General features: G+C 42.4%; 1 protein-coding gene across 1 annotated transcript in view; it reads left to right on the forward strand.

The window, feature by feature from the left end:
- COG4 (component of oligomeric golgi complex 4) overlaps positions 1-18574 on the forward strand; it is a 128435-nt gene extending 109861 nt beyond the window's left edge. The window contains exons 10-19 of the mRNA XM_085640010.1: positions 548-666; positions 3320-3486; positions 4916-5081; positions 6416-6478; positions 6986-7102; positions 8554-8646; positions 12220-12303; positions 14695-14796; positions 16539-16667; positions 17029-18574. Coding sequence (XP_085496136.1) covers positions 548-666; positions 3320-3486; positions 4916-5081; positions 6416-6478; positions 6986-7102; positions 8554-8646; positions 12220-12303; positions 14695-14796; positions 16539-16667; positions 17029-17163 — 1175 coding nt within the window. The 3' untranslated portion in view covers positions 17164-18574. The remainder of the gene's footprint in view (positions 1-547; positions 667-3319; positions 3487-4915; positions 5082-6415; positions 6479-6985; positions 7103-8553; positions 8647-12219; positions 12304-14694; positions 14797-16538; positions 16668-17028) is intronic.
- Positions 18575-18918: the final 344 nt, after the last annotated feature.

Raw genomic sequence — 18918 nt, forward strand, 5'->3', positions numbered from 1 at the left:
ATCTTAACATTCCATTCCAGCTGCCTACAAAAAGCATGCAATGGTTTGATCGGAAACAGCAACATGAGGTATAGGAGAACTGAATATATCAAAAGATCTCTTACCACTATACGGAAAAGAAGAAAAACAGTCTTGTAGATTCAATCCAAAGGAAAAGATCCACAACTGGAGTTTGGGGCACACAAAATGGAGTTAATCACACTGGCCCTGCAGCTGCTACAGCTAATGCATCCTCTCTCAAATTTATTTGAGAGCGGTAGGCTTTAGACACCTAGGTTTAGCTCCATCGGGCATTCTGTCCCCATCAGGAATACTTGGCAGTCAATTCCCCCTTGCCAGGATTGCTTTAAAAATTGTTGGGCTGTTTGATTTGTTGTATATTATTGCTTGCCCCTTGCCTTATCTTCGTTTTGTGGAAGTGAACATTTTATACTAGGCTTTGCTTGGTCCATTAGCCTTTAATGCTGTCATTTTCAGTTGACCTTTATATCACACTTTCTCTTTTGGCTCCTGTATGATGCTCAGAATGCCCTTTTTTCCTCTGCAGAGCATGCAAAGAGCCTGGAGAAGCTGCTAAACCACTGCCTACTGAGCCGCACGATGCAGGAGCTGATTGGCTATTACATTACCATGGAGGAATACTTCATGAGAGAAACTGTTAATAAGGTAGCGGCTTCTGCATGAACCTGGCACCAAGAGGCCTCTTTACCCTGAATATAAAATCACAGTCGAACACATCACTAAAACTACCATTGCAACTGGCCCTAATTACTCCTTGTTAATTCTGGTTTGAGCATGGAGCTTGAATTCCTCTACGATTTCTGGACTTAGTCTGGAGATGGAGAGGGTGAGGTAATGCTGGGTGCAAGAATGAAGCGCAGGTTCTTCGTTAGAGCTGATTTCTTCGGAAACAAAATAGGGACTATTTTTTCTTAGAGATCCTCCCTTATGAATTTGTCTAATGGGAAAGATATCTATCCCTTAACATCCCGTAAGTGATGTGTACCTCCTTGGTTCCTTTATTCGTGCATTTAAAGGGAGAGGAGAGCTTGGATTTCATATTGTTTATGAACATATTTGCATGTTAAGATGTCATTAAAAGATAAAAATCATGTCCATACTACACAGATTTCCGTATGGGCTGTTTTTAAAATATTTCTGATCCTGATTTTTCACAGAGTTTTGTTATGTTAAACAAAGAGACCAGAATAATCGATCAGGAAATCCACAAAAATGTATAGTCTCATTTCAGCTGACACAGCATACTATGTACTTTTTCAGTATCTAGCACAAATATTTCTGCAGTATTTCCACCTGTCCGTATAGAAACCCGTAAGACTGCAGCTTAGTTCTCGTTTTTCTTTTTTTTTTTTTACTTTTGTGTGAAACTTAATAGTAAAAGTAAATTAAAGATCCAGAATATGTTGTTTTTGTTAAGATATAAAACGATTAATCGGCTGAAGAAAAAGAATGGTTAAAATTTCCACTGAGCCTTAAAGTTTAGGTACTTCAGAATTTTCAGCAGGCCAGATTAGTACATTAAAGAGGTTTAGCACAGCAGTGCTACCAACTTATTCACAGTAGGAGCCAGTCCCAGTGCATATGTATGACCTTTGGATTAAACTGTTTTTCTATTAAAATTGCTGAAAACAGTGAAACGTTTCTTACTTCCTAACATTCCATTTAAACAGACAAACATAAAATGCAATCATCATTGCAGTGACTTCAGCGTATGCCTCGTTGCATTTCCCGCTAAGAGTATCCCACTGCTAGTGACTTTGACCACTGTCTTACGGTAAATATTACATTTTGTTGTAGTTTCAATTGTTTTTATAGCATTCATAATAAATTATGGATGTAGGAAGTCTTTGAGTTAACACTAATGTACAACTAAAACATGGGCAAAAGTCCATTCAACAATAAAATCATCACTGTTAAAATTAGTTTGAGTTGAAAATCCCCACTCACCCTTATTTGGCAATGCAGGACAGTTACATAAGTTCTCATAATTTGACTGAATGTTTCTCAGAGTCCTGGTTCAAGGCGTTTAAGCTAGACTCAGGAAATGCAAATTCTCTAAGGGCTGGAATGGAAATTATACGGTTGTGGATTGTTTAGAAGGAGAAATATTCTCATACTTGAAACAACATGGATCATTTTTTTATGCTGAGACCCAGATTTCTCCACAATCTCAAACCTTTCAAAAGAAGCTCTTGCTACTGAGTAAAACTGATTTTGAAATAAACCCTGAAGCAAAATACCATTCTCAATGGCAGATAAAGAGAATGCAATCTTAAGCACATTCCCTCCAACCTGTCCAAATTAAATTGCTATCCCTAGCACAGTTGCTCCACAGCTATACACTTGTGGATGTATAATCTTGGTTTTGAAAGTTTCATTTAGACCAAGCACACGCAAACCACTAACGACTGTGTTAAATTGATAAGCCCTGCCATGTACTAGTCGACACACTTGCATTTTTCTGACCCTGAAAAGTGTTTTCTTCATTCACCTGCTGGTACATGAAGAGGCGAGACAGCCATACCATTCAAAGATTTGGCAGGTGCCAGCACTTGGTCCTTGTTGCATATATCACTGCAAACCCTCATGAAACATTTGTGCTTCAAAATAATTTTTAATGTAAAAACTTTGCTGGCGGTATTTTAATGTTGTGAGCAGATTGCACTTAACTCAGAACATGATGGCATTACAGGGCCTCAGACCATTAGCTCAGATCTTTATTTTACTGATAATTGTTTACGTTAAATCATGTTTACAGATTGAGAACACTGCGCTTGCCTGGCCATTTTATTCCACCTCCCTGCCTTTTTTAGAAGGCTGATTCCTTTGAATGTATAACCTTGCTACGTGTGATTATTTTTTGCCTTTGGACCACTCATTCGGCCATGCTCTTCTGTATGACCACTTTGGCATTCTTAATCAGCCTGGCTCTTTTGCTAAGTTTGTGTGATCTTCTGACCTTGCTGGGCGGTTTCTATACAACTTTGACCTCCCAACCTAGCCTACCTTTTTTGATGGATCCCTCTGACCTCTTGACCTTTCTAGGATGTTTTGTTTGAATCCTATGACACCGTGGCACTTCAAAATTTTATTTGTTGACTGTTAATTTGTTTTACAGAGCGATGTCTCAGAGCATCTTCTTTTACAGTCTCTTAGGAATGATTTGTTCTGATTGACTGGCTAACACTACAGGCTTTTCTATTGCTGCTCTCCGAAGAGAAGCACTTGTATCTGCGTAATTATGGATGATACCGTAGACTTTATGTTAATCCATTTAACTCTCCTCTTTTCTTGACAGGCAGTGGCAATGGACTCATTTGAGAAAGGTCAACTGACCTCCAGTATGGTGGACGATGTTTTCTACATTGTGAAGAAGTGCATTGGGCGGTCCCTGTCCAGTTCCAGTATAGACTGTCTCTGTGCTATGATCAACCACTCCACCACTGTCTTGGAGTCAGATTTCAGGTACTTTCAAACCTGGGGACCACCCTGTATAAAAGATGAGCATTGTAACTACTGAGTGCTATAAATGAGTGTGCATAAATTGTGTGCTTTAATCGGCAAATCTTTAACCTGCTTCCCATTAATCTTTATATGTATTCAGAACCCTAAATTGTCTCAAACCAGCTGAGTAAGTTTACAAAAAACTTAAATAAATTAAAAGTTTCATTTTAACCAATCCAGCTCATCCCTATGTCCAGAGTGATTGTGTAAAGATGTATGTCCAGTCTGTTAATTTACGGGCAGTAATCTGTTAGTAGTTTCCTTTTTAAATAGTCCTTTGGGCAGTAATCTGTTAAGAGTTTCCTTTCTAGGTCGTGCCTAGCGCAGCGCGCATGCGCTGCTCTATGGGGAGGCTTCTTGTAAGCACTCCCAACTTCCTAGAGACTTCTCAGTGTTCTTTTGTTCACACCCACACATTTTATTGGCCATTGTGTGTGGCTTTCAAAAATGCAAGCACCCAAATGGCCAAAGGCAGGGGTATGTCCCGCCTTTTCTGTAAAAGTTTACTCCCATGGCCTATGGGTCTCGTGAGCGAGCGGAGCGAGTAGCGGCGCACAGTGTGCCAGCTGCATTCCTGGATCAGGTTACTAATTAACCCAGGGCGGTCGCTTTCACTTTTGCGACCGCGCTGCTTTTCAGTTCCATAACTAATTCATTTTAACAGTGCTTGCTGGTCCTCGGGGTCAGTAGCTGGTCTTCAGTGTCTTAACCTCTGTCTGTGGAAGCTAACATTTTATGTAGTGAATGTGCTGCTTGTTCTTTAAGCTCTGAGCTGTGGCACACAAACGTTTGATCTGTTTGACTTTGAGATATCATGTGATTAGAGCTGTGCTCTTACTTTTATCTATTGCTTTGATTCGGAGCTTTAGAATCCCTGGTCGTCATGGAAACACGAGCCCGGCGATAAAGTATTTTTGTTATTAAATAAATGCCATGCGCTCGAATATTGCTTCTTCTTACTTTGCCCTAACCCTGTTATCTTAAAAGGACAACAGACCACAGCCTCCTAAAATGATTGGTAAATGGGCTTCTCAAGCCAACAGGACAGGTCTTTGTAAATCCTCCCTTATTTCCTCTTGATGAGACGAACTGCGTAAAACCATCTCGCTCCAACCTGCATCAACAACTCCAGTTCACCCACCCTCTAGATTTGAGGGGGATTAAAGAGATGAGGCATGTAAGGATAACATTGGTAGAAGTTCACATGCACTGCAGTTACAGATTTCTTTTACAATAGGAACAGAGTTGCTTACATGCCAATTTCTAGACTTCAAAAGGATTTTTTGTAAATTAGTCGCATCCACTGCTACCCTGCCATGTTCTCTGTAACCCTCAGAAAGTCTCTTTATTTCCTTTATACGAATACCTACTGTTTTTCTCTTTTCATCAGGGAAGTCCTGTGTAACAAGCTGCGGATGGGTTTCCCAGCCACCACCTTTCAGGACATCCAGCGTGGAGTGACCAGTGCAGTCAATCTGATGCAGAGCAGCCTCCAGCAGGGCAAGTTTGACACGAAGGGCTTTGAGAGCAATGATGAGGCCAAGCAGTCATTCCTGGTGAGTAAAGAGGTCTGTGCACATATGGAAGGTGGGTGTGCGGGAGATCAGACCAAAAATCAGTTTTGGGACGCAGTCCGCATTTACTTTTACCACTGAGCTATACTTCCAGGAGTTGTAGGTCTTCAGAATGACACACTGTTCACTTACACCATGCACAGGTTGGAAGAGGTGCTAGGAGAATAACCTAGCATAGGCAAGACGTTCTAAGATGCCAAGTCGATCAGGGCACTGTCCTTGATATGTCTGTGATTCACTGCCCCCAAACATCTAACAGGAGTCGGTGTGTACCGTAGTAGTAACATCCATGATCTCATATTTAGAGGTGGTCACCACCTTTATAGAAGTGCTGACTGGTTTGTCCGAGTTGCACCTTATTATTTTAGAAAGTTCAAAAGGATTAGTTTAATAGTCTATATGTGGTATCCTTCATGTGTGTATTAAGTAGGAATGTGGTGACTTAAGCACATGACTAATATCCTAAGAGTGTTACTTTTCCTTGGGGCATAATGTATAAAGACTTTTTGTGGTTGTAAAGCCTGCTATTCTCAAAATCACAGGGTTTTCAATTGCAAAATGACTTTGTTATGTACTAAACACATTTTGCAATTCAGCAAATGGATACAAATTCACAAAATGATTTTACAAATCTATAATCAATTACTGTTTGGAAGAGGACTGTTTAAGATGTATCTTCCAAATTGCATTTCATTATTTTATATATCAATGTTATGCGACCGTAATGCAATCACAAAGCACTAAAAACTTACTAACTCCCAAACTGGATTGATAACCCATTAGCCAGAACGGAAGGGATACCTTTGGGGCCCATTTCCATTTGTGAATGTTAAAAAAAATAATGATTGTTGGGGAGTAGGCAGTGTTACTCTCAACAAACCTTTATAAAAAATGTGCATATGTTTTGTTTAAACGCAGTCTCGTTTCCGAAAAGGAACATTGTCTGCATTTATAGATAAGATAGTCTGCAGGCCACCATCCCTGTGAAGGCCGCCAATGGTAGGGAGTTGCAATTTGCGACCTGCCTCATAAATAGTAATGAGATCGGTTGGATTGCAACCCACTCCAAATGGGAATTTTGTGAAATGACCTATAAGAACACAGGTCAATTTGCAGCTTTCTCTTCTATTGTTCTGCAATTTAAACCACTTTTTACTAATTGACTTTTCATAAATCGTTCCATTTCTGTTTTAAGACTGCACTCAATAATTGTGCTAAGAAATGTCACTGGAATAAAAAGGGAAATGTGCTTGTGGAAATTGTGTATTTGTCAAGTGTTGCCAGCTCCTGCCGATACCCGTCTCTGCTTTTTCTAGGTGACCCTGAACAATATAGAAGCTTCCAGTGAGAACATCATGACACTAAAAAAGAATTTGGAGGTACGTCAATGCACTCTCACCTATTGTATCCTGGCCTGGATGCGGGCTCGATCATAAAGTGGTTGAAGGGTGTGTGGGAAACCTGCACTTATTTAAGTAGAACACAGAATTTTCTAGCCTTCTGAACTTTTACTGCCACAAATTGTTAGGACTTCCTATTCTTTGTTGACTCTGTTGTCTTTGTTCATCTCCCCCACCACTCTTTACTGCTTAAATAAATGCAAGCAGTGGAGCAGTGTCAGACTCAACACCTTTGAAGACTCACTCATCTCAACTATGCACATTAGTAATTGCAGGACTGAGTTTTAACATGCATACAGGACCGTTTTTGCAATAAGATTTTATTTTGCTGCACTGATTTAATACCATTCTCCTGCGGGTTTACAAAAAATACAGCAGCGATGTCTTTTTCTTAATCGGGATGGGGTGCTGGAGGACCCAGGGAGTGAAATATGGCAAAGTAGATCGTTCGACTTGTTTAACTTGATTCTGTCTCTTCTTCCACAGAATGATTGTGGCAAGCTGTTTAACCAGGGATTCGGTGGTGAACAGGCCAAGGCCAAGATCGAGAGCTGCCTCTCTGATATGGCATCCGTTTCTAACAAATTCAGAGACCTACTCCAGGTGAGGAAATCTCTCCGGGTAATATTTTATTGTCTTCACATATTATGACATGCTTTACATTTATTTCTATTATAACAATCTTGTGCCCTAGCTTATCCAAGAAACCCCTTGCGGTATTAGTTGTGCACTTGAAGTACCACATAACACAACCTGTATCTACATGTAGAGCTATCACAGGGGCTTCCTCTTCAGGTCACACTTACCACAGAATGATTCAGTACCCTTTGAGGTCCTTGCACATATTCATCTTTTTCTCAACCTTCCATATTTACTCTTTAAATCTACCACCAAAATGAATCCACCTAGCTCTGAACACGATACTTACCCTTTTTACACATTTGCTAACTTGTTTCCTAGTCTTACTGCGCGTGTTGCTAGACTCTGTCCCACGTATTATTTTTCAAAAACTCCTACTGTACACACCCTCGGATGAATACCACCTATACACATGCTATCCTACAAATGTAACCCAAGTCTAGATTGGCCCACCTTGAGAGGTGGTATCATGGACAATATAATGGTCCTAGAGAAAATACTATGAAAGATACAGAGTTCTTATGTCAAGTGATTTAGGTTAGGTAGGTTAAAGTCAAACACTGTTGAATAGGGTAGGGTACCATGTAGTCTCTTAACACAGGAATGTGTGCCATTGATGGACAATCATTTATTTGAATAGATTCAATTTTGACTAATGTGTTCACTCAGTTGTCTGTCTGCAATCTGTGACAAAGCAGTATAGCTGTTGGGGCGTTTGAAATTATCATCAAGTTACCGCTTTGCACATCTAGGCTAAGAACTATTACAGGAATGCTGCTCTGACAGCTTTCTGTATTGTAAAATTTGCTCTTGATATGTCATAAACCCGGAAATTGGTGGTTTCAAGGCACTATTCTGTAAGGTTAATTGAGTCAGGATGCCTGTTTGGAGGCCATTTCTTCATTCGAGTTTGAACCGAATGTGACAACAGTTTGACTAGTTTTCGCAAACACCCCAGTCATAACCAGGGTAGTGCCTCATTTAGAATATGTATTTATTGCTCTGTGAAGCAGAGATATGGAAATTAAATTGATTCCCCAACTGTTCCTAGAAATACTCTTAAGGACAAAGACAACTGCTTTCCAGGTAGCAGTTTTCATTCCCAATCTAAAGTAGTGGTGATGTACTCACTTTGTTGACAATCCAAGGTCCACTGATGGAAGACAGGCCCTTGCCCCTTTCCATAATTAATTGTGCTTGGGCCTTCAATGCATATGGCTCTGTGGAATCTCTTGATACTGAATTGGATTAACAAGGATATGCAAATGATGCCATTTATGTAGTTTTAACAGCAGTTATTTCCTGGTGAGAACGTTAGGACGGCAGCCATATGCGATTGGCACGGCTTATTTTCCTTTTACATCCATGTGCTTCTTTCCCTTATCATCTGTCTTCTCTTCCTTGTCACTCAACAGGAAGGTCTGGGAGAGCTCAACAGCATGGCAGTGAAGCCACAAGTGAAACCCTGGATCAACGTCTTCCTATCCATCTCTCACAATATAGAGGAGGTAAGCAGACATACTGAGGGGAAAGTGAAACATTGGAGTCCTCTGACTTATTGCTGGGGGTTTAAAGCAAAATGTGATGAGAAGCATGCTACGTAGAGACCCTCCAGAGAGGATGGAAAGTCTTAAGTTATAGGTTTCTGCAACAGTCTGTGCTATTCTATACCTATGCAAAGTATCATACAACAAAATGATACTGGCTGGTATACACCTATCAATCACAATGACCATTTTGTCTGTCTCTGCTGTGTTGGTGGAGGGGAGAAAGCAAACTATATAGTATTGAATTAATGCAGAGGTGAGGCTCCTTCTCAATTTGTCATTCGAATTCCCAGAAGCAAGTCTACTTATCCCATGGGGCGATAGTCAGAGGCTGAGTCTGTATTTCTAATAATAATGGTACTGAGACTCTGAAGTAAGGAAATCAGCAGTGTGGAATGTTAACAGTATATAGGTACTCACTTTTTATGGCTCACATACATTTTAGAATGGCTATACATTGAGTATTTGTTTCTTTCTTAATATTTGCAAACCCCTGGAAAAATAATATTTTGATCAACTGTAACATTCTCTACCAATGAACAAGAACCTCTCCTCCTGCCTTTTGACAATATTCCGCCACCCTTTGTTTGTTAACTTGTCTGTAGGAAGCTGCCTCTGTATGGATCTTGCCACTAGGTGGTAATACTGTGCACTGACTCCAGGAGTTTCCCAAAAGTGTACGTGGCTCAATGTAAAACCCAGAGTGCTCTATTAGTGGTAATGTGGGCGAGCAGCCTTAGGCCTAACACAGTGGAGTGGAAGACATTTATTGCACAACAGCGATCAATATTGGACACAAGACTCAGGAAGGAGATCCAGACCAATTTCAGAATATTATACTTTGTTTGTACTTTAGTTTAAGACCCAGGTCTTCGTAATCAGGTAAGTACGTTTTTAATTAAATGGTTTTCTCTTTGAAAAATCGACACTTAGTAACTTTTTCACACAGTCCACTGCTATCCTATGGGGGAAACAATATTGTGGTTAAACAGGTAAGTGTTTAACTCACAATCTCAGTCTTCAGAGCCAAAAGTCAGCAAGGGGCCAGGTAAGTACCAAAACTGCCCCACGGGGCAGCCGGGTGCAGAGGTCAAAACCAGAGTTCGACACAATGCTTTCCAATGGATATGTGGTGCCCGGAGCCACACTGCTTGCAGGTAAGTAGTTCTGTTGCAGGGGCCAAGCTTTGGAGGTTAGGTTAAGCACCGGTGGGGGGGGGGGGGGGCACACAAAGCAGCACCAACCATACACCACCAGCAGCACAGGGGCTTCAGGTGCAGGGTGCAATTTCGTTGTCGGGTGCCCAGTGCTTTTCAATGAGGATTCTGCTGACGGCAAAGATGCTACAAGTGTGGCACCAGAGGTTGCAAGAGAAAAACCAACTACAGCAGAGGTCGTAGGGGCACCGCCGGTTCAGCTTACTAAAGCCCAGGGTCTTCGGGTGCAGGGGTGCCTTTGAACGTCTGAGTCTTACTGGAGCCAGTCATGGTAAGGGGGAGCCTCTGGATTCACACTGCAGGCGTTGTCATGGAGGGCGGAAGAGGTCAGCCAATGCTGGACACGAGGTCAGGATCCTTGGGGAGATTTGACTGGACAGGTGAGCCACTCGGGCCAGGAGCGTCGGGTGCAGAGTGGGCAGGAGACGCGGATCCGCCGGGATCTGGAGTCTTTGGAGTAGGTTTCTTCTGGACAGGTCAGCTGTCCACAGGAGATTGGAGTCTTTTTCGAAGGCAGCAGTCCTCCTAGGGGTTTCAGAGTTCGCTGGCTGCAAGACAGGTCGCTGGTTCATCGAAGCTGGAGACATGTCGGTAGGGCTGGGGCCAAGGCAGTCGTCTTCAGTATTCTCTGCAGGGTCGTCTTCTTCTTAGGTTGTTGCAGATCTGAATTCTAGGTCTGGGGGAGCCACCTAAATACTAAATTTAGGATGCATTTTAGGGGAGTAGCAGGTAGGGCCAATGGGCACCTCACCTGGGGTGACTACACCCTCTATTATGCCACACTCCTGTGAGAGGGGGGGGCAAAGTCCCAGCCCTGATAGGAGGATCCTCCCCATCTTCAAGATGGCAGGGGCTGAAAGCTGTACTTCACCTCGCCTTCCCCACCTTAGTGTGGTGTTGGCAGAAGTGGGCACATATTCTATTCTTTTGAATTTTTCACACCAGCTTTTCCGCCCACAGTGGGGGTGTAAACCAGGGGTTCGATCTGCTGCTAGCAGCAGAGGCTGGGGTTCGCATTGCAAGGGCGGCAGGCCTTTAAGACTCCCCTCTAAGAACACTGGCCCATCCTGGGGGAGGAGGCATGGCACCTCTACCCAGGATGTGCATTGTTTCTGGTCCCAGAGAACAGGGGCTCTCTACCCAGGGGTCCCGAAAAATGTCTGGTGGTGGCTGGCTGCCCATAGCCAGTAGGAGACCACACTAGGGTTGGCAGGTTTTCAAGGGGCACCTCTGAGGTGCCCTCTGAGGTGCCCTCTGGGTACATGGTACAATAAATCCCACACTGGCATCAGAGTGGGTTTATTGAGAGGAGTAGTTTGGTACCAAACACTCCTGTGTTTGGTGAAGCCCTCATTGAGCTGTGGAACTCAACTTGTTAAGTTTCCAGCCCATTTACTCTCCATGGCTTCACTGGCACTTAAAATATTAGGAAATGGACCTCAATATTGTAGGGGCATATCTGTTCATGCAGAAATGTCCTCACCTGTGGTATAGTGCACACTGCCTTTGGTCTGTGAGACCTGCTAGGGGGGTGACTTATCTATGCCTTCAGGCAGTGTTAGTTGGCAGGGCACCCAGGTAGGGTGCTATGTCGACTTTGTTGTTCTCTTCCTCACAGGGGCATGCAAGATGCAAGGTCAGTGGAATGGTCCCAGTGAGGAGGGTCCCAGGGGGTCCTCTTCAGCTCCCAGACCCTAGGTACTCAGAGTACCATTTACTAGGGACTTACATAGGGCAGAAATGCCAATCAGGGATTTGTTTTTAGGGAAGAAGCACTGGCACAGGGGACCTGGTCGGCAGGGAGCCTATGCACTACATCTGAAACCACATCAAAATCAGGTAAAAAGTCGGGGGCTAACCATGCAAAAGAGGGACTTTCTCACATGTGTCCACCAGTCCAGTATGTCACAAGAAACCTAAAGAGTACACAGGACTGTAATCGGAGACTTTGGCATTCTGAGGTCCGAACAGAGTCCCTATAATAATCATCACTTAAGTATCACTCCAGCTTTGCATCCGTTGAGTGACTCTTTATTCCTCTCAGTGCTGGCTTTCTCAACTCCACTTGCTAACAGTAGTAAAAATTACTCTGACTCCACTTAGCAAAGTTACACTTTATGGCCTGGCAGCAAAATCTGTTCTTGAGAATTCGCTTCAGAAGCCATTATGCTTATTATCAGAAATTGCCCATTACAGAATGAAGGGTTAGGTCCAAGCCAGGTAGGTGCTACTCATGGAAGCTGTCCTCCCTAATCAGTGCAAGGAAGAGACTTTTGAAAGAAGTGACCAATAACATCTTTGTCGTCTTCTTATTTAGGAGGAGTTCAATGACTACGAGGCCAACGACCCCTGGGTTCAGCAGTTCATAGTCAACCTCGAAACCCTGATGGCTGAGTTCAAGGTGAGACCATAGCCCTTGTGCTAAAACCAATAATGGTCTAATGTTTCCTCTTTCCTCCAACGTCTCTACATACTTCTTCTGGGCTATAACCAGGGCCATTGGAATTATGCGGTTGTGCAGCTGCAGCGATGTTCGCATGAATATAGATTTGCTGCATTTGACACATAATCCATCATCTGCCGCATAATCTCAGAATGTAACCAAAATAAAAATTGTTTCTAACTCAAATGGTTCTAAAAATGCAGCGACACATGTTGCCGCGCAGTGAAAGGCCTTTTGCAAAGCTGAACTTGTCACCTTTTTGTTGCTTATTGCTATATTTGTGTATTAAAATGGCACTAATAAGGTGCAGCAGATGCCTAGACAGTGTAACCAAATTAAAAACTGTGAATTAATGAAGTCATACTATTGCAAAATGTGCCGCTTTATGCCGCATAATTTGCCTTTCTTGCGGCATAATTTACTTAACCTACTGCATAATTTAGCCCTCTCCTGCCACATAATTCTAGTGGCCCTGGCTATAACTCTTTATAATTAAGAATCTTCTGGCTTTCGAGACAAATAAAATCGAAGTTTATTCCTGCTTTTCTGACTGCTTTCCATCAATATTTCAAAGAACAACAGCGACCCATACGTCCTTGTGAGCTGGGCTTTCCATCAAGCTCATCCATTTGTTTTGACCATATACCAACATTTCTGATGGCATATTTATTAAACAATTCTCCTCATTAATCACTTGCCCCTAGAGCATACTGAATATGCAACCAATATCAGTTCTTCCTCAAATTCATAACCTTTAGACATAAATTATATTTTGGGGAATGTCTACCTTCCTTACACGACAGAAAAATGAAAAGCATTTCACTACAGGTTGGATAGCCATGCAAGGGAACTATTGGTACAGGTAACTCACTTCTCCATCTTCAGCATGGGATCTGCCTGTTAATTAAAGAATTTGACCTACCCTCATGTCAAGGTGAGGGATGTCCTTGACGGAGGGGAAGATATTTAAAAAAAAAATAATCTTAGATGGGTCACGAAAAGCCTTCTCCATTCTGAAGCGTGATTTTCTTGGGCTTCTCACTCGACTAAATGTTGCCTATGGTCATTGGGCAGGAATCTGATCACTACTATGGAATAAAGGGTTAGATTTCCCTAAATCTGACCAGTAATAACAAGGCACGCAGGTTTGGAAAATACAAGACACTGTCCTCCTTAAGAATATACCTATTCTGATAGTCATACTTATGCTGGGGGTGGAAAGTGGAACGGTTAGAGGGGGCGGTGTGTATTTAGGTATTAACAACCCTGTAATGGAGCATACCGTGCAGTCCTTCTGTCAACTAAAAGTCATAGTCTCTGCCATGTAGTTAACATCCCTTTTGGTTTGTTTTTTTCATATGTTTGGACTGTTGTTAGAGATAAGTTAGAATAGACCCATAGGCCACTAAAGTGTTGTTGTATATGAGTTATGCAAAACGACAAATTCTGGCTGCTGTTGTCAACTACTGTAATGTCACTCCAGTTAACCAAATTAAAGGGGGGGGCAGCTAGCCGCAGGGAGTAAGACATGGAGCCTAATTATGTAATTTTAATATGTGAAGGTAGTCCGCACTGTACTGTTTTTGTGTTTCAAGGGATCTGCCTCTCAAGGGAGCTTTCACTGAACTCTCATTGTTTGTAATTTGAAACCCCTCACTGGAAAACATCCTTGCTGTACATACCTAACAATGAGCAATTCAAAATGTTATTGTACTGAACATCCTAATAAAAGCACTAGAGAGTTGGGCTATAGATCTTATTCAGTTTATAACTGATTAACTCCTGGTAACCTCTTACACTTGTCAATCTGTCTGTTTGTCTCTCGGACTGCTCAAATTTCAGCTGTAGGTTATTGGTGAGACTGCCTCCCATGCCATGAGGTCATGAGCACTCTTGTGCATGATGGTTCAAATACTTACACATTGGCTGGCAGGAAGATTGCAGAGTCACAGACAAATAGAAATTGATTGCTAACATTGAGCACCATGTAGCCTGCCCATTTACAACTCCAAGATGCCTCAGTATTGGCTTCCATCTCACACTGTTGAGTGTTATGAGTCATTCTGTTATGACAGTTGTGTTAATGTGAATTGAGGGACATGGATTTTCCTAAGTGTTGGTTGTCCACATACCTAGTCAGATAAAATTCAGATATGAAATCCAAGCCTGCCTGTTAATGAAAGACTAAAGATTATGGGCAACCACTCAGCATGATAAGTGCTGCCGGGTTGCCGCCCTTTTTAGCTTTATGTAGACTCTTCCTTCCTGATTTCTCCAAAGTGGTTTCTGTAGACACCTAACTTTAAAGATACCACAGATGAAGTACTGTTGTGTTTTTTGTCCCTGCAGGTGGGCTTGTCATCTGTCATCTACGATAACCTGACCAGCCTCATGACAAGTTTGGTTGCGATTGAACTAGAGAAAGTGGTTTTGAAGTCCATCTTTAACAGGGTAAGTAGCACACTCCTTTGCCTATTGACCTTTGCCTCATCCTCTTTTTTTTTTATTTTTTACTTGTATTATGATTCTTATCACAAAAGAGGTGGGATTTTGGACAACCGCTTCAACTTAAATATGCAAGGCACTTATAGATCAGCATATCCTAGCTTTTGAATTCACTCTGTGCCTAGTCTACAGACTTACACAATGTCTGGTGTCTTTTTTCAAACTTTTTGTTTAGTGATTTTGCGGTCATGCAGAAGCCCCAGGTTTTAGTCTAATTTTTAGTGGTACAGAGGAGCTTCTTGAAACAATTCTCTAACCTCTTTAAGAGATCCTGCCTGCTTGTACAGCTGCACATATATTCTCTACTTTTAGTATTGACAATATCCACTTCTGGCCAATTCTCAAAATGTGACACTATTGGTCATTGCAAGTTTGTGTGATGCTGGACTACCTTCTAAGCCCCCAGATGAAGAGTCCTGACCCCACCACTACACTGATGTGTCTAACATAACAGTGAATCGTTACAGGACATACTGCCCGTTACACACATGGGCCTTGTCTGCACCGCCTCACCAGCTGTGTGCAGGACAGTGTGAGCTTGACACTGTCTTCTAGGTTTGGGTGTGTGAACTGACCAAAGATTGACAAAGGCTTTATGCAAATTGGGGGCAAAAACTGAAAAGTGAAATAAATCCAAGGTGGTGGATGCACACTTCATAAGCAACTGGTCCTCTTCTATCTTCCTAAATAGAGGAGACAGCCAAAGTCTAAAAGGTGGGTGCTTCATATGACGTTCAGAATAATGTTTTACCTTCATCCCCACACAAATCCCTCCCAGCAGTGACCTTCACTGAGGTTTGAGTCCCTCCTGATGTGCTCCCTCTGCAAACACCCTGGGCTGTCCCTTTGTGATAGTCAATAAATGGGCGTCACACAATTTTGAATTTCCTATATTAGTCTAACCCCACAGTATTTTGACAATTGTGGGCTCACTATTGAAGGTATATTAAATGTCCCTTTGATACTACGGTGGCTGAAGCTTAAAATTTAGCATTTTTTGTTTGAAGAATTGATACAAGGCCTAATGCACAAAGTACTTTGCCTGCCTTGTGAGAGCCAGTGCTACAGATTTTTCGAATGCAGAGTGACAATTCACAATACACAAAGTGCATTGCGGTACTTGATGGTTGTTACGAGTTGAAATGTAGAAATTACAAACCATAGTGTGGAAAGGGGGCTGCCAAGGGGCTTCTCCCCCCGGCACTATCCCTCCATTCACTATTTTTCACAATGAGGCACAATATGATTCCTGCTTCATTAATATTCACAAGGCTGCCAGTTAAGTGAATCTTTGTGACAATACCCTTCGGTGCAACGGCTTTAAGCATTTCTCACACCACAAAAGGGATGGTTGGTTGCAGCATGATGGAAAGACCAATCTATGACCAGCCTTTTGTGCATCAGGCCATGTACTTTTAAATCCTGTTAAGACCATTTACACTTAATATGCCTTCTGCAGAGATCTAGGTTAAACTTGCAGCTTCCAGATTCTTATCTTAGTGTCTTAGTCTTCCATCCTTCCACAGTTGATAAACATGAGGGCTCTTGACTTGGGTAATAGTAAAATATGTTATTATTTCTTATGATTAAACCTTTCCTTGAAAATCTTCCCTATTTTAGGTCTGGTTTCCCATGCTCTGTTGTAACACCTTTGATTTTCCCCTCAATGCCTCAGTACTCTCTTTCAGCTCGGAGGCCTGCAGTTTGACAAGGAGCTCCGTTCCCTCATTGCGTACCTCACCACTGTGACCACCTGGACCATCCGTGACAAGTTTGCCCGTCTTTCCCAGATGGCAACCATCCTGAATTTGGAGCGGGTATGTATGGTCCTCTCTGTGTTTTTCTCCTTTCTTGGTGCCCTCTGACAGGGACTATCTCACTGCACAGAAACTGATCTGTGCTATCCCAGCCATCATCATCTCTGTGTCAAGTGACCCTCTGCTGTTGCCTCCACTACTCCCCAATACTTTACACCAGCTAATTTACCAGCTCTAATCTTCTTTATGGTTGCATGTGTTTATCTGCATAACCACAGTTTTTTGGGTAATGCATGCTCTTCTTTGTACTGCTTCTTACAAAAAGGGACTTCAACTCCTAATAGTATTCATGACCTTTTTCAGGCCTCCTTTTATGCAGTCCTTTCACTACAAAGATTGACCACTCATTTTCTGTTTGCAGGTAACTGAGATCTTGGATTACTGGGGTCCAAACTCTGGACCACTGACCTGGCGCCTCACGCCAGCTGAGGTCAGGCAAGTCTTAGCACTCCGCAATGACTTCCGCAATGAAGACATCAAGAGGCTGCGCTTGTAGGGGATGGAAGCCTGACCCAGAAGGAGCAAGCACTGGCACATCTGCAGCACAACTGGTTACCAAGGCCCAGTGAGAGAGAGACCGCGCAGAGGAGCGTAAGATGACTTCTCCAAGGTCTTCCATCTAAAAGCTCCGGCATAGTCTAGGATGTGTCGTGCCTGGGCAGCAAGAGTGAGAATGAAGAGCTGTTTCTCAGTGGTGGACACTAGAAAATGTTACTAACGTCTGGAACGCTTAATTCTAGGGCTAGCTGATGCATAGCAGTGGTGAAGGGTCCAGACTATTTGACCACTTGGAATAGAAAAGAACTGCCATTGCTTAAAGGATCTAGGGAATTTGATTTCTTCAGCTAGGTGATTGATTGGCTGGTGTCGTTTTTGACGTCTAGATTCCCAGTAAATAAGAATAATTATGTCAGCAGTCTGGTGGCACGTGATTGCAGTTGCTGATATAAAGGTAAATGGAGGGCAGTGTTAGCCTCCCTCTGCCAAAATACTACGATTCGCCTCTGTTCTGCCAATCACAAGGTGGGTAGAGATGTTGGGATTCTGCAAACAGGAAGGAAGATACCCTTTTTCTAGCACACAAAACTGCCACCATGTTTAAATCTAGTAGTGGTTCTGGATTTCTGATTTGCATTTGCTAGGACAGTGTGAGCGAGTGGTGTGGAGGCCCCTGTGGTGCCTTCCTCAGGCCTAAACGAGAGACCTGAAGGTCCATCCAATGAAAGGGACTCAAAACTGTCACCATCACCCTTTGAAATATTCAGAGTTTGAGATCAACGATTTATTGGGCATTAGTACTGCATTCCCTTAATAGAGACTGAAGAAAGACTGGGAGCCCCCGGGCTACTGCTGACGACCTGCATTTTTATCCACATAAAGGATGTACATGTTCATGACATCTACAGTGCTTAGAATTCTCTTTCTGTCTCAGTCTGTCATGTGTTGATTTGGACTTAGCCTTTCTGCTGTAAATTAGAAAGTTGTTGGTGGTTGTCTCTTGGAGCAGTCATTCCAGAGAGAGGCAGATATTTTATTAGAAGAGACCATGCTCCATTTTTCTCCCTTTGAGACAGCCCTATCTAGAGCGAAGCCAACAATGGAATGGCATGGTCATGAAGGAGCAAGGCGCAACGTTAAGTGGTGAGTTGGACTGCACAGACCTGAGACACGTCAGTGAAAGGCACGGCGGATATTGTGTATAAAATGGGGTGCTGTTGCTCATCCAAGCACCTTTCAAAAGCTCTTACTTCATGAAAAATGTTAAACGGAAAGCACATTAATAATTATTATGTAAATATCTGCTCAAATGTAGTCCACACACTTTTTCATGTTGTGACTTTTGAGACTGCCTTTACCAGCAGGAGGGTATGTTGGAATGTAGTAAAGTATTTATTTCTTTACCCACAGTTTGTTTTCTGTCTTATGTGGAGTGATTGCTTTTATACAGTTTACCGTTTTCTTCCATGTTCATCCCTTTTTAAAGTTGATTACCTTAATGTTGAAAAATCGATTATTATGTGGTGTGGTTGTGAGATCTCACAATGTAATAATGTCAGTCTTTATCAGATCCAGTTAGGTTTCTTAAATAAAACCCTTCGCTCTGTCCTGAGTAGCTGTGGCACAGATCAGTCATGCTTAATCAAAGGACCAAGTGTAAAGCATTTAGAAGAATTAAAATAGTCACTAAGTAGGAAACTTAACACAATCAAAATCTAACACCCATTTATAAAAACAGGTTGTATTTTTAGCT

The sequence above is a fragment of the Triturus cristatus genome, chromosome 12 (genome assembly GCF_964204655.1).
Source record: "Triturus cristatus chromosome 12, aTriCri1.1, whole genome shotgun sequence".
NCBI classification, from domain to species: Eukaryota; Metazoa; Chordata; class Amphibia; order Caudata; family Salamandridae; genus Triturus; species Triturus cristatus.